This window comes from Ptychodera flava, chromosome 1 (genome assembly GCF_041260155.1).
Source record: "Ptychodera flava strain L36383 chromosome 1, AS_Pfla_20210202, whole genome shotgun sequence".
Taxonomy (NCBI): domain Eukaryota; kingdom Metazoa; phylum Hemichordata; class Enteropneusta; family Ptychoderidae; genus Ptychodera; species Ptychodera flava.
In genome coordinates this window covers 4,307,271-4,323,957 of record NC_091928.1, presented here as the reverse complement: position 1 = coordinate 4,323,957, position 16,687 = coordinate 4,307,271, and the positions used below count along the sequence as shown (strand labels likewise).

Sequence of the window (16,687 nt, the reverse complement as noted above, 5' to 3'; positions counted from 1 at the left end):
CCATGTTTCCATGGTTATGTCTTTCTCATTAATATGTGGCTGACTGCTACAGTGAATTTTGACAGTAAACACAGAAACCCTTGAATGCCATTGCTATGCAATTTTATTTTTGGATGCAAAGAATGTAGATGCAGCTGAGTACGATAAATGCATGCACTCACCATTTACCGATGGTCTGACTGATATCACCATAGGACAACATTCCAAGTCTGGGCTAAGTAGTCGGACATCATTGCTATGGATTGGCACTGTAGCTGCATGGTGACAATGAAAGATTCAGAACTCAAAACGAGCAAGCTGTCATCTTACCCATTGTATAGTAATAATCTGCTACAAGACGAACACGGTTAGCTAACTCAGGGTTATGCTATGCATTGTATGGTAAAATAATCTACTACAAGACGAACACAGTTAGCTAACTCAGGGTTATCTTATGCATTGTATGGTAAAATAATCTACTACAAGACGAACACAGTTAGCTAACTCAGGGTTATCTTATGCATTGTATGGTAAAATAATCTGCTAGAAGATGAGTACAGATAGCTTACTCAGTTATCGGATATTAATGATGACGCTTCTTCACAGGGACACAAGGCAATTATCAAGAAATGGTATTATTTTCTTGTCAGGTTTTTGAAGCCAGAATCTTGGGGCAATTTACTCATGCTGTAAATGGGTTATGGGGCAATTATTATACTTTGAGCGCCAAAGTCTATTTTTGCCCCTACATAAAATAAATCCATGTCAATATTTCTCAGATTTTTGCCAAAATTTTGAGAAAAGACTGTAGCAATGAAATGTGATGTCCATTTGGTCAAAAATTATCAAAAATTACAGGAAATTCATAAAAATTGGTAAAATTTTGCACTTGACTTTTGGCGGGAGAAAATTACAGCGCTCAAAGGGTTAATGAAATGTTGGTATTTGTGTGAGTGATTTGACTTTTTGAGTTGCAACACCATTCATCCACTCTTGAGTCAATTATCATTAAAATCTAAAGACAGGTCTCTGTTCTTGCTTTTCATTTTGAGTTCATGGAAAGAAGTAAATTGGTCTTACAAAAGAAGCAATGTCTAATAACCCTAATTGTGCCAAGTTCATATGTCACAATCTAGTAAAGTTGGTTGAAGACTAAAGAGGCATAACATGTCAACATGTTGCAAAATTTAACAAAAACTTGAATATTTGAAGTCACTATTATTTTACTATCAAACCATGCTATAATATACCATTGCCAATTTGGTGAAAATACTCTAGGTTTTGGTTCAATATTGCTCTTTGTTGACTTGGAAGATGGGGGGGGGGGGGGGGGGAGTGAAACTGTCTGGCAAGATTGGGTTAGTTTAATTGGCAGCCTTCTACTGAAACAATCACTTGGCTTACTGGCTGTAGAAACAGTGTTTTGTCCCCATTTAGAATTTGAATATAGAAGTTCATTAGGTAAATTGTGACTTTCATAGAACCCTCCTGTATGCATCATGAAATGGGTAGCTGCTACATTTTGGAGAGCCAGGGTCATGGTTGAAGCTTTAACTATCAGTGGAAAATGCATTGTGTATCTCAGATATCAAAAAAATAAGATCCAGTGTCTCTATAAAGTATGATCAATATAGTTTATTTCCCATCTAGTTGATTAAAATGAACTAGTGTAGTTTTAAGGAATATAGGAATTCCAACCCAAACATGCAAAATGACATTAAAAATGTGATTCAGAAAGAAATAATACATAAGTCAAATAACTTATTATATTTAAACAGTATTGACACTTAGTTTCTCACTGTGACAATGATCAATCAAAACGTGGCTCTCATCTGTGAAGAGCCAATCACATAAAAATATGAAATTTTGAAATCCCATCCACATATTCACATTCCATACAATAAAGACTGCTGTTCTGTCCCCACCCTAGGAAACAACCACAGAGTAAAGTTGTGAAAAAATATTTGAAACAATTACTAGAAAAACATCACTAAGTAGGTGCTTTTCACAAATTTTATCAATAATTGATGAAAGAAAATAAATCACCATGTATCAAGAATTTTCAGTAAAAGCCCTGGCATGCACATAAGGCGTGAAAATCCACTCTTGAGAACTAGCTCTAATCTTTCCACAGATGAGCAATGTTGTCCATTTCAGAAAAAATACAAACTAGGACACTTCTGTGAACATTTTATCTTCTAAGAATTGTATTCTACCTTTGATAACAAAACTTAAGTTACATTTGAAAACTAAAATGACGGCAGTATGGTCAACCATTTGATTTTGTAAAGAGGCAACTACCTTTACACTCTCACCGCAATGGTTTGGTCCAAACCAATTGTTAGCAATGACGATAGTGGACCTGTTCACAGGGAATTGGGGTAAACAGGTTGAGGATCCATTCATTCAAAACTGAAAGACGGCTCATTTATTGTATACTCTAAATGTTTTGTTTCTTTTTGTTTTGAATTGACACTGTATTTTCACAATCATGGTAGGATGGTATGCAAATTTTACTTCTGGAAATCAAATGTTTGACCAATATCATGAAATATAAACTAGTTACTAATGTACAAGGGAATGTCTTTGAAATGTTATTGTCTCGTCTTCAGTGCATTTACCAGCCTGAAATGGAGAAAATATAAACTGACAGTTAGTGTTGTCCAGATTTTCACTTTATTCTCTGGATGTGGTTCAATAACCTAGCAATTACAACAGGTGTTTTCTATCTGACAACATTGATATTTACAACCTTTTTCTTGTTATATAAGGCTGGAAGATTCTGGGTAAAAACCATACTTGTTGCTGATAATTGATGTGATATGGCAGACAACTTACATGTACTTGATGACCATGCCATTATGTGTCAAACAAGGGCCTTTTACACCTGTGAAAACACCTTCCTTCACAAATTTAGTAATTATTCTGATCATGTTTAACTATCTCTGTTTAGGAGTGTTTGTACCAATTTTTACTTGAGAAGTTGAGTCTTTGGTCATAGTATTGTAGAGAAACTATTCAAAACTGTCAACATTTAAAGTATGGATAGTGTAGTACATGTCACATCATAAACAAGGTCAGGACAACATTGACATTGACTTACCACTCCATAGCATCATCAAGGCCTTCTCCTTTTGTTGCTGATGTTTTAAAAATCTGCCATTTTCTTGTTTTGATTGCTGGAAGTCCAAGAGCATTGGCTACTTCAGACGGTGACATTGCATTTTCCAAATCTTGTTTGTTTGCAAAAACTACCAATATTGCCTTTTACAGTTCTTCTTCCTGAGAAAGAAAGTGACAAGATTTTACTTTTTTTTTCTTGAGAAACATTTTCGCCAAGTCCAACAAAGTGGAAACTTACTAGAACACTCAATGGAACTTGTAGTTGAAAATTATCGATTACAAATGAAATATTGTCTGATACATCATCCACACGATGCCTATTTGATATCATTGTCTACATTTGAATGTTAAAATTACACTGTATATGATTCAATTGCTCTGAACTTCAATTTGACAACATTTACAGAAGTGTTCCATGCAGAGAAAGGATTCCATTTTGACTTGGGTTTCTCTTGATAAAAAAACCATTCATACAGGACAAGTGCTGTTCTGATCCAAGTATAAGTTCTACCATGTCTGCGTACCACCTTAAAGGCGGAGCCTCCCTTTAAAAGGGCGCTAACCTATGGCGGCGTTCATTGTGTAAGTGGACACCAAACAGGCAACATGAGGGCACACGCTCCAGAAAATGCACTTTTTAGTTTTTTCGGACCGCAAAAACGCTTACAGACTGCCAAGTGGTCAGCACGAAGCTGCTGCCAATCGAACGCTGTGGTTATAATCAATCTAAAGTGACTGGAAGACGTTTTTTTAAGGAAATTTGAGTGTGGTGCTGGGGAATAAATGACCGTTGGCAATTTGAACCGACCGTCAATCAAATCGGTTATATAAGCTCTATTTGCAGGATTAGCAAAAGCTGACAAAAGATTGAATCAGTTTGTGTAATTAATGTAATAGAAATCAAACATCGTACTGGCCATGTGTTTGACTGGGAGGAGAACTCCACTAATGCGAGAACCTGGGATTGAAAAGTGCGGCTTTAAGGCGATATTGAAGGATTCAACTTGCTAAGCAACGGTTGCTAAGGGTAATTCCTAAAATCAATCAAAATGCAAAGTTGTCATGGTTGTCTTTGCATAATAAAGATTTACGGAACCATACAATTCCAAAGATGCAGGTTTGTCAGGCGATTGGTCAGTGACGTCACACATATACAAATTTTCACAGCTCTATTTTAAAACGTTTCAGCTCCTAAAAATTTCACCAAATTTTCCAAAATTTCAGAATGTAACACATGAGATACCTGTTTAGAGCCCCTAGCATGGATTAGGTTATCTGTTTGAGTACAAACAATTTTTGAACAGGAAAATATCTACTGTGTCATTTTGTGAAATTTTGTAGGATTTAACGGCGACATCTCATAAACAGTCCTGAAGTTTTAGAAATGCAATGCCATGCTTATCTATGTTCTAATGTATGACTTCAATAACCAAACCAAAAGTCAGCTAAATTGGTTTACAATTGAGAGAGTTGAAAGATTTTGAGCATTTTCAAAATATCCGGATCAAAAATCCATAGAAAACAACGGAATGGTAAGATTTGCAGGTGCAAAAGTGCGTGTTTGGAACGTTGCCAGCGATAGCAACCAACATGCGCTTTGAATCCTTCGGTATCACCTTAAAATTAAATAAATTTGTGGTTGGCATACTTGTGACCTTTGAACTTTACTGTGATATGCTAAATGATGGGGTTACTTGTAGATTTAATGCACAACTCTGTGCAGTTTTAGCTGAACTTTCAATGGTGGGTTTGATACATAGTACAGACAGTCCCTTACCAATGCACTGTACAGTGTTGGCTACTGAGTACCAGAGCATTGATGATGGCTGGGACTGGCTCCATACTAACATTTCATGAATATTTACAAGACTCACCTCAAGCATTGCTACTAATTCTGACTTAGAAATACCAATTCTGTCTCTATCACAACTATCAACTACATAGATTATAGCATCTGTATTAGAGTAGTAACACCTCCAGTATGGCCTGAAAGAAAGTAAATGACAGTCAGCAAACATGATACATTGTTGTGGGATCATGGATACACACATTTTTGTCATGATGTCCTCACATGACAGCTACGAGGGAAAGTCTTACAGTAATGAAGGGTAAGGCCAATTCTCTGATAACTTAGAAAATATGATATTAAACTGTACCATTTCTGTAATTTTTTTCACTATTACCAACATATAGTAAAATCAAGCAAAATTAATGAAACAGAATGTGGTACACAGCAAATGATGAGAACATATCACGGCAATATTAATGTTGACATAAGGAATTTTCCCTTTCCATTTGGCACTAACCAAAACAAAGTTGTATTAACACTTCAAAATACATTGAGTACATGAATTCTTTTTCAATGCATGTATTTTCCATTTGAACATAATGAGTTTAGCTATACCTTATACTCGTTTGTCCTCCTAAATCCCAGACTTGAAATTTAAGGTTTTATATGTGACTGTTTCTACGTTGAATCCAATCGCTGTGAGAACAAACAGAAATTGTGAGACTTTTCTCTAAGTGTACAAAGCAATTTTCACTAATTTCAATCACGAACTTTACGATGATTTAGGCAAAACTCTGCATAGACAACAGATACGGAAGTTGTTTGCTGTAAAAATACAAAGAATCAGATGATGTGAGTGAATTTCTAACCATTGCCATACGATGGAAGAATTGTCTGACAACAATGTATATTAGATATGTAAATAACATTGCACAAAAGTTTATGAGAAATCACAATTTTGAGATAAAATATAAGTATTTAGCAGCCAGTACATCAGAGGTAATTTACATAACAATAATTATTTACATATTCTTTTGTTGAAACATTGCAATCTTTTGTATTGTTATTACCATATATATAGAATGTTCCAACTTAAATGAAAGATGGTAATAAATTGCCAAATAAAGCAATAATTGAATGTGATTTTCACCAGCTGGCCCCTCATGTGTTGTTTGATTACAAAATCTATCAACAGCTGTTAATGTAACAGCCACCATGCTAAGCAGGTACATTGAGGTTCTTACATGTATACACATAATAATATTCACGGCAAAGAAGCTGCAAATTTTCTTTCAAATACTATAGTAAGTCTCACTGTGTTTCAAAGGTAGCTGCTCATTGACTGTTTCATGTAATGGTTATAACTGCTGTAATTCTGTTATGACCAGACATTCTGATTGGAGACTTTGAATACATGTGGGAATTTTGCATGGCTGAATCACTCAGTGCTACATGTACCACTTTGTTAAATTATAAGTAGCAATGCCACAGCTGTTGTGAAATTACAGGTGTAATACAAATAAATTTCTGATAAATGTTATTTAAAAATGATCACAATATCCTTCCACCTTGTTACAATTAAAATCTAGTACACTGGTGAATATATCCATCATGACAGATTGTTGATAAGGAGTCTAATGGTTGAACTATCAATTGTTTAAAATGTTCAGTCATTCAGTTGCTTTTGCAGAACTAAATTTTACAGCTTACTGTAGCTCAGAAATAGAAGTGTTAAGGTGATCTTAACATGTGGAAAAAAGTATATCCCTGCAGTGAATGTGAGAGTTAGCAGTCTGTCATTCTGTATCATGGCCAATACTCTTTGTTCAGGATGAAGCATACAAAGAGTATGTAAGGTATACATGTAGAATGTGCTCTGGGACAGATATTTGGACTTTTACAATTCTGTTTTGCTCTACCACTTGTAGGGGGCTTATTTGAAGCCCTTGGAGAAAATAAAATTTTCACAGCTCAGTTTGTGAAAATCGGCAATTTTTTTTCACACAGGGATGGTGACCATTTTGAGTTTCAAATATTGGTAAACTTTAGTAATTTGTTTCTCTAGTCCCAAAATTTGCACGGTGACCCATTTTTATTCTTGCTTTCAAAGAGAACGGTTGACAGTTTGCTTGAGGAAGTTTGAGCAAAAGTTTGAGTCTTTTATTTTGATGGGTGAATTACCTTAAATGTAAGTACAAATAAAACTTCTTCCATTAAGTGAGAAGATAATATTACTATTATTTTCCTTTGGACACATTGCAAAGCAATGCTCTTTAACACTAACATTTCAAAGTGTTTCAAGAGGTAGGAAACTGTGAATAACCTGAGAAGAGAGCACTGAATAAAATATGGTGTATTGTCATCTTGCTTCAAGGTACATAAATTCCAGAACATCACTACTGCATTAATACAGTATAAACAGTTTTGAAAGGATGGTGACTGCATGCATGTCACTTACATGTACCCTGAATTCAGAGATCATCAAGTATCATGCACAAGCTTTAGTAGTCTTGGCAATGGTTAGGAAACCTTGGTAAATGATTTCAACATGTAAGATTTCTGCTGTCCTAAATTATGACTGTGTTGGTAAGAGAGAGTGAGGGAGGGTTGTTTAAACATCCAAGAAGGGGGGATAGGGGGTGGTCAAGTCCTGGTAACAATGAACCAGCTCGCCCCTTGAAAATGTCAACTCCCCAGAGAATACAACAGAGATGTTCAAAAATTTAGTAATGGAGAAGTTAATGAAGCATCAAGTTGAAGGTAATTCACTTATAAGCCTTTACTATTATACACCTTGCAGTATTTTTAGGTTTCTATCTCACATTGTCTATGGCTTTCATACTTACTTGGAATGGTTGTGACGACTTCACCGACCTGTAATCTGTATAAAATTGTTGTTTTTCCAGCCCCATCAAGACCCAAGATCAAGATTCGCATTTCTTTTGCCCCAAATAGGCTTGAAAATATACTGGAGAAAAACCCTCCTGTAGATATAAAAACAGTGATAATATCCATGTTGCATTCAACAATTGATTACAAAAAGCACATGACACAAGTATCAAAATGCAAAGATAACTGGTATCACATAAATTATCTTGGAACAAAATCAGTTTTGCCCCATGTACTCTATGGATACCATTACATGTGTTGTTCTTAACTTCTAGTCCCAGATAACCAACAATTCAAGTTGTCAGTGAAGACAGATCTCGACCCCAACCATTAACCCTTTCCTGCCAAGTCGGTGAAAATCCGCTTGAAATTCGGTGTAGCCAGAATCTAAGCACTGGTGACCGTTATTCTCCCAACCCGGTGGAAATCGGGCCCTTTTTGGGTACCCCTTTCCTGCCAAGTCGACGGCACTACGTTTTGCTATCCCCTGTGCGTTTAGGGGTCATCGAGGAGAGGTTTTCTGACAAGGAACGCCTTTTCCCCTCGAAATGGGTTCGCAGGGAGTCGATAGACAGGGAAAGGTGCAGAAACCTGTCCGCCAGTCCCCCACACCGAGGGGGGCTGGTTTTTTTTTACCGCTTTTTAGCGGACTTGCAGGATAGCATGGTGACGTTTTCTGGCGGAGTTGGACGTACTTGGCTGCCTGGCACTATAGAGATTGCTGCCGAACTTGACCAACTCGGCAATGCTAATCTAGAAGGCTACCTCTTGCAAACGACTTGGCAGATATGCCGATGGTGCGAGACGAAAGTCACTTATTCAGTTGTGCGTGACTGAAAATGAGAACGTATTTTTGACGGGACGGCTCGACTTGTTCCTCCGATGGAACGGATATGAACGACTCGGAAATACCATTACAAACTGGTGTCCGACGTACTAAGCTGGGCTTCAGCTCTGCAAGTTCAAGCCAGGCAACGTCCTTCACCGCCTTGGCGTGCCATTCAATGGACGTAGCTTTGGATTTTTTATTTATTCCATCGTCCGAAGTATTGGCTCTGGTTTGCAGGCAAACGTATCCTCTTGCCGACGCATTAGTAACTACGTACGCTGTTTGCGTACAGAGAATTCAAAAGGTGACATAAGGTCAATATGCTACGGGGATACCGCCTGCAGTTAGCAGGGACTGCTTTTGTTATGCAAACCAGCTAGCAGTACAATATGGCTGCCAGGCATGTGGACACGTCGATGGCTAGAACAATGGAAGCATATTGCGTTGCACCCGTGCATCGCAAAAGTGAACTGAAGACTTGGGTGTAGTGACTGGTTATCTGGTTAGCTGCAGCCCAAGCCATGTCGGTACAAACCCGTACCTGACTGAGGACCACTCGATTAAGTCAGTAATGAACGGTAACACTCGTAAGCCAACTCCCAACTGAGCTGGCTAAACTACGTTGAGCTGTGCTTCAATGGCTCAGCCATGTCGTTAATACAACGGCAAAAAACGTAGTTTTTGTGCTACACTGCCAAGTCGTTTAAGGTACGTATTCAATGACCCTACCCTGGGGAAACAGGACAGGTTTGACGGTGCTTCTGCACCCCTAGCACGACCCTCAGGGTCTCTGACTAACAGACGAGTGAGGTGATGTTTGTGCCTAGCGGACGTGCGTAATACTGAAGGAGTTTATTTCCGAAAAAATAAACATGAAACGGCAATAAAATGACGCACTCCCAGGGGCAAACAAAGCCGGTGACCTCAATTTTTTTCTGCAGCAACCCTTGAGCTCCTTCCCCTGTCTACGGGCATGTAGAAATTATCGAAGTCTAACACGTATAAGTACGGCTAAAACTACCCTGAAAATGGGCGATTTCTGCCAAAATGCCTGGCAGGATAACATGCAGGAGAGCCAATCTTTTGCAGGCACATATTATGGGGCGGTTTTCTACTGACTTGGGAGAATAACGGACAAGGGCGCTCGGCAGGAAAAGGGGTTAACCATAAAAGTGAGTGTAGTAAAAAAAGACAGCTGATACCGGAAGCTCAAACTTCAAACTTCTTTTTGATAAAATACTGACATTTCAGCAAGTTACTATATTTTTATAGGTATCACAATGACAGGGTGCATTGTCACATCTTTTGGCATGACAGACAATGGGTTCTCTGTCAGTACATTTGAAGATGGACCATCCCTATGTTTCTGGACAATTCTACTGATATGTTAGGAATACACAAATTCTCTTGAACAACTGAGAAACTGCAAATTAGGTGTTACTGTGAGAATTAGCCAGCTCTATTTTTAAGGTCTGGAAAATGCTGAATAGGTGTTATACAAAAGCCATAATACAATACATTTATACTTCAGTTAAACACAATGATGACTTTGGTACTGGAAGTAGTCTACCCTGATAACTCTCACTCAGTAGGTAAATCTGTGCATTGAAGTACAAGAATTCACCACTGTGCTGTGATGATCACAGATTTCATAGTCTTAGGGACCCTCTCAGATTGTCACATAAGTTCAAAAAAGAAACTTCTTATATCAAAACCCCCTCCCTAAACTAAAGTTCAAAAGTGCAAAATGTTGATGTCTGCCTGAGAGTACAATGTAGCATTTTGCAACAGCTACTGAAGAATATGTTCCCCTGACCACATTACATCATCAAGTAATTGATCAAATTTGAGTACTAACCACCGTCACTCTGTCAGCATGATATGAACGAGTTGGAAATAGTTATAGCAAAATTTGTGGTATGAGTGTGCAGGTTTTGTTATTTTTACACACAATGTACAGAGAACTTGTAATCATAAAATAAAAGTGCAAAAGTAGAGTTCACTAATTGAATGGAGTTCAAATCCCCTCCCCTCGTAAACGAATGAATTTTGCTTTTTGAACTTATGCGACAATCTGAGATGGTCCCTAAGAAAGCAGCAAGTTTTCTAGTCAAGATCATAGTATTATATCATACCAGTATGTTAACTGTAATCTGATTGGCCGAGACATTAAAATAACCCTGCTATATTCACAATATAGCATGGTCGGAACAGGCACAATTACTAAGCTAGGGATGAATTTAGCTTTTTAACTTATGCGACAATCTGAGACAGTCCCCTATGTGTTCATGAATTTCTGTATGACTATTTCAATCATGTCATATTGGGTATATTTGAAAATATACCCATATGACATGATTGAACATAGTATATTTGTAAAATTCGACTATGGTATACAAATATATGTAGCACTCCCTGGTGCAATTATAGAGCATGCAGCTGATCTTTGATCTAGTCATTGGATTACCTAAAATCCTACGTTGCCTTGTAAAAGCTAAATGCATGGCTTTTTTAATTTGCAAATACTTGTGAATACTGAGGTCATGTCGTACTGTATCAACCAATGGATCATTCATCTGTGATGTAATGGAGGACAGACTCCAGAATAAAAATATTGACAGAAAGAATTTTCAAAAATTTGTAGGGACTGATGATGAGCATTTCTGTAATCAGATAAATATTGCGGTAATTGTGTGATTCTACCAGTACAACCACTGCATCACATACAAATGTATTAGCCAGAAACATATGGTTTTGACAGGTACTATGGTGACAAATGAGGGATTCTGACTGATGAATACCTAGCAATGGCTAGATACAGGTTTTGATTTGGTGAAGGCTTTTGTCGTCATTCATTAACTTATACATGATGCTGATGGAGTTTGGTTCAGCTGTGTCATGCAGATGTAGGAAAAATACCTGTCAACAACAGTGCACAATATTCACAGTTTTCAAAATATTGCCATCATCTTATAGAAAGAAATATCCGAATGTTCATACATCTCTGCTGTAATTCATCTCCTGACAATAATCAATACTTTTCAATGGTTGGATGCAGTATGCAGAAGAAATGGATACAGAAGAGCAACTTGGAGGGATAATGGTTTAATTCATTTAATGTAACTATACATGTTAACTGTAAAGCCCTGGTACAGAACACAAGTAAAGATGTAAGCAAGAAAAATTGACAGTGAATATCATACAGATGGAAAATTTCACATACTTTTTGAACAGCTTCCATCTTTTCTGTGAATTTAGATTTTTTAACCATTGAAGCAATCAAGATTTCGTAGTTTAAATAACTAAAACATGTTACTGAAGTAAGTTTTCTTGATAAGTGTCATATTGATTGAAACACATTTGACAGGTTATTGGTTTGTACATGTACCCTGACACAGCATACATGTAGGTGTTGAAAAATTCACTCCACATTACTAGTTCACATACAATGTGCACTAGTAATAAAATTACATATATGTATATTACATATAAGTATAATATATGTATATTACTGTATGTATATATTGTGTATGGACAGATAGATAAATGGATAAATTATTAATAGTGCAAAATTATATTTTTCAAATTCTGATAATTTCATGGATAAAAACCATAAATTTTTGTGACAGTTTCATGATGATGATATCAGCACCAACTGTTTCACGACTGTGTAAACATTAAGTATGATTTTAAAATGACTAGGTGAACAATGGGAATTTAGTCTGACCAGTCATAACAGAAGGTACAGTACTTATCTCGTATGAACAGTGCATAATCTGAAACAAATTAGTATTTTCATAACATCATTGATTTGATTCACTTCATGTCATATCTTCAATGGAACTGAAGAGTAAGGTCTGATAAACTGTGTTTTTGCATAATGTTGTATTAAAACTAAATAATCACTTTCAAAGTTTGGGGACCTTATGAATGCTTTCCTGATGACTCCTCAAAATTAGTACAAGTTGAAAATTAAAGCCCTAAATAGCCTAAGTGTAAGTGAACTAGGTAACTCATGTTATTCTCATGTGTGACCCGTTCAAAGCGTTTTGATTTTTTTTAATTGGACATTGGTCTGAATAGTATCCTCATAGTGGATGAATTAAAGGTTTTGTCGAATGTGTCATGTTGAACATGCTCATCAGAATATGGTTAGTAAATTTTTTACTTAATTGATTCATTTGGTATATATTTTTGATGTTATTCCCAAAGTCATTTGTCAATATCACAGCCACAAAACATAGAGAGAATGTAACCAACATCATTCATCAAATTACAAACCAATAACACCATGACCTGTAGTTGGGCAACTAGACTGAACAACTTCACAATCTTGTGGTCCACAGGAACTTTAGATATTGACAGTGTATCACAACTCATATTGTAAATGCACATTTTAACATCATATTATTATGTGATTATTGTATTTCAGAGTGTCATATGACTAATATAAAAATAGCACTTATACTATGACCGAATTGACTTATCCAGCTTTTAATAACATGTGTTGCAATGAACTGCATTAATATCTGTTATACAACATTCACTAATATTGCAATTACTAACTTCATTGGTTAAAGTATAAGCAAAGCAATTGTTGTTTCTGTATGAAACCTGACATTTTTGGTACATGAACATTACAATGTACTAAACAGGATGAAGACGTAACCTGTCTTGAACTTGTATGCTCATAGGAGATTTCATTTTGAGCTCCATGCCGGCACCATCTAACAAATAGTATCGGTAACTTCTTCCAGATAAGGTCACTTATTTTGTATATTGGACCTGAGTAGGAAGATATAGTGACTTCATTGTTTAAGGCTTTTGCCATTAAACTGCACCTTCCTTGCGTAAGATGAATTGTAGACGTAACAACGTCTAAAGTTGCTCCACAGTTATGTGGGGTTGAGTAACAGTGGTTACATTTGCGCAAGGTTTGGAGAGCATTAACTGGCACATACCATACGATGGGTCACTTGGAATGTACAGGTTGGAGTTAACTAAATATAATTAATAATGTAGTTCCTGTCACTGTCTATGCTCCTTGTTGTGGAAAGGTTTGTTTATTTAGGAATGAGTTGAAGATTTGGGCCACAAAACCTTATATTCTCTGCCTAATATCTAGTGTGACTTTCTAAAACTTAACTGATTTACAAATATTGCATTTCATATGTGATACACTTTACGACGCCTCATCTTAAAATGTGTGTGAAGATTACTCATTCCGCACACACTCGATCCTTTGTGACCATTACACCACAGTCCCTCTAGTGGATAGAGGGACTGTGATTACACCAAGTAATGAAGGCAACAGGTTTGTTTAATTAAAAACGATGTAAGGAAGGTTACGACGGCGTTTGAATTATATATCATACTACTTCGTTTCTTAAACGAGATTTGTGTCATCGTTTCTGTTCATATACATCGCATTTTGATCTACTATCAAGATATTATTACTACCAGTCTGATTGTACACCGCGTTTACAATTTACAAATACAAATTGGAATTAACAAATCATTCAATATATTTCTTCAGAACTTTACTCGTTCATGGAGTCATTCGAACACCTCTGAAAATGACAACGATTTTTTGGTCAACTTAGGATTCGAAATTTCAATAAAGGTAAAGAATAGGCTCCCGGAGTATCGTGAAATACGTAAAATTAATGGTAAACTCACCCATTTTCAGTATTTTGTTGGAAACTCCAGCGTGTCACTTCTGGGATGAGCTCATCGGAATATACGCATGCGCACAAGAGGATGACGTCCTTAGGGTCAAAGGGAATAGGTCAGGAGATTTCTACAATAACTTCGTACTCGTAGGGGTGCAGTAGCTTAAAAAAACCCACGTAAATGCAATGGAATATAAAAATGATGGAGTGTATAAATATTCATTAATTGTCGTTCAACTCATTAGATTTACATGTGTTGCTACTAGTTGTTTAGTCGGTGATGTACAGTTCGCTCATGTATATGTTATACTTTAACGAAGGAATCCTGGTATTTTACATAAACATTTTCGCAACAAAATGGGATAGAAATTTGTAGAATGCCCTACTTTCGGTCTCGAGATATGCGTTCCTTTCATTTCTCCATCAGGCTGTTTTCCATCTCTTTTGTGGTCGTTGCCGCCCCTCTTTCGAATAATAGAATCGACCATCCAATGCAGAATGCATCTGTTTATTACAGGACAAGATTCGAAATTAGGATATTTTAATTTTGATTTGTGCTTTCATTTAAGCTTTCAAAAAAAATGTTAATAAATATCTATAAATTTGAAGGGAGAATAATATGTATACTTGAACATTTTTGAACTAAATATTTCGAATGCGAGTGTGCTAAATTATGTAGTTATTATTTACGGTAAATACGACTTGTATTTCCTCGTAAAGTCGTACACGCGACGCCAGTGCAGTGCCAACCGAAACACAGCAACATGTCTCGTGGCTCTGATCCAGGTGCCCAGCTTTTCGTTGGAAGGCTGAGTAAGCAAACTCGTCAACGTGATCTTGAGAATATTTTCACTCATTATGGACGTCTGTCTCGCTGTGACATCAAATACGGTAAGGAAAACAAAGCAATAGATAATTTGTTTCCTAGTTTCGCTTGTACACCACTGACAACATGTAAGGTACCCATAGGGGGTTTATAGCAGACTAGTAATTTGGCAAGTGTTTCATATTTCCTTCTCCGCCATGTTGTATTCCAAAAATGAGTTACTGACAAGCGTTTAGAAGAACTAGAAATATTGAAGACTGTTTAAACACAGGTTGATGTTTTCTCCAAGCATTTTTACCTGGTGGTATTTATCGTGCAAAGTGAATTTCCGCTCAAACCGTTAAGCTTTGTGGTGCGTGTGTGGGCGGAGCTCTCGAGCCTCAAGCTTTTTCTATGGGATTAAAATTGGTTATCACATCATTATGATTTTAAAATGTTCAGCATACATTGTTTAAAAATTGTCACTGTGTCAGATCTCAAACTTGACCCTAAAGTTTTCCTCCAAATCCGAAGTCCGCAACCTAAATAATCAATGTATGCCAAGCGCGTAAGACCAGATCGCCTTTCGTATGTGGAAGTCGGTCGCGGTCACACCTTTGATCGGCCGTATCAGGCAAGTTTCAATAAGAGGAACTGAGAAACGCGAACGAAACTGATCCACAGATTACGTTGACCGAAAATAAATGACATTCCGTACAATATCACGACAACTATGTACGGTTACGCTTGCAAATAAAAACTTAAGTTCTTTCAAGACTAGCACTGGTAAAATTTATTATAGTTTCTGTTTCTCAATGCTTTTACCCCCCATTTAGTACTAAAAATAGTCGCTTTACATTTACTAAAAGTTCTGCGTCCAGGCCAAGGTAGAGATAGTTTGTGAATCTGTATTCCCTCCTTGAGTTTATGGTTAATCCAGTTAGAATGTAGACGAACATATTTTGCTAGAGTCGAATGTTATCTGTCTTGTGACAGTCAGACATAAAACAAGTGTCCCAGGTTGGTTGTGATGCATTTATCTTTCAAACATCTGTTACATATACAGATATGTGATATAACCATAGACACCACTTAACACTTGTTCTCAAACACTTTTGATAGTGATATGGGGAGGAAGAGGCGTGGGTAGATAAAAACTGATGCTAAACAGTCAATATCACTTTCAAAATATGTGCCTGACTTTATTGTTGTGTAGGCCTCTATTGTTTCCCTGAAACTATTAACCTTTGTTTGCTGCTGTCAGACCTAATTAAAGTAATTATGTGTATTTGTTTAAGGTAATGACATTATTCAGGTTAATTAGATAAAAAAAAAGAGAGTTAATTTACCATGTAAAGGTATACTGAACAGTATTAGACATTGAAACTATACACGAAATTGTGAAAAGCCTGATGAAACTGCAGGTAATATGTCTCAAACTTCAATGTTCAATTGTCCATGTAATCCAGTCATTTTGTAGTACTACAATAGCTGAAATATTTCCTTGCAGCGTAAATGCTACTTTGCTTCCCACATTTACAGAGACACAGTTTTCTTGGAGGCGATGTATATTATGCTCTTGCAAGACTCAATAGCTTGTA

General features: G+C 36.7%; 1 protein-coding gene across 1 annotated transcript; it reads right to left on the bottom strand.

Moving 5' to 3' along the window:
* Positions 1 to 1,599: 1,599 nt before the first annotated feature.
* LOC139121364 (ADP-ribosylation factor-like protein 1) lies at positions 1,600 to 14,424 on the bottom strand. Its single transcript, XM_070686222.1, is given in 7 exon segments — positions 1,600 to 2,604; positions 3,083 to 3,261; positions 4,977 to 5,088; positions 5,507 to 5,555; positions 5,558 to 5,587; positions 7,738 to 7,875; positions 14,289 to 14,424. Coding segments are annotated over 7 exon segments (543 nt in total). The 5' UTR covers positions 14,293 to 14,424; the 3' UTR covers positions 1,600 to 2,573.
* Positions 14,425 to 16,687: the final 2,263 nt, after the last annotated feature.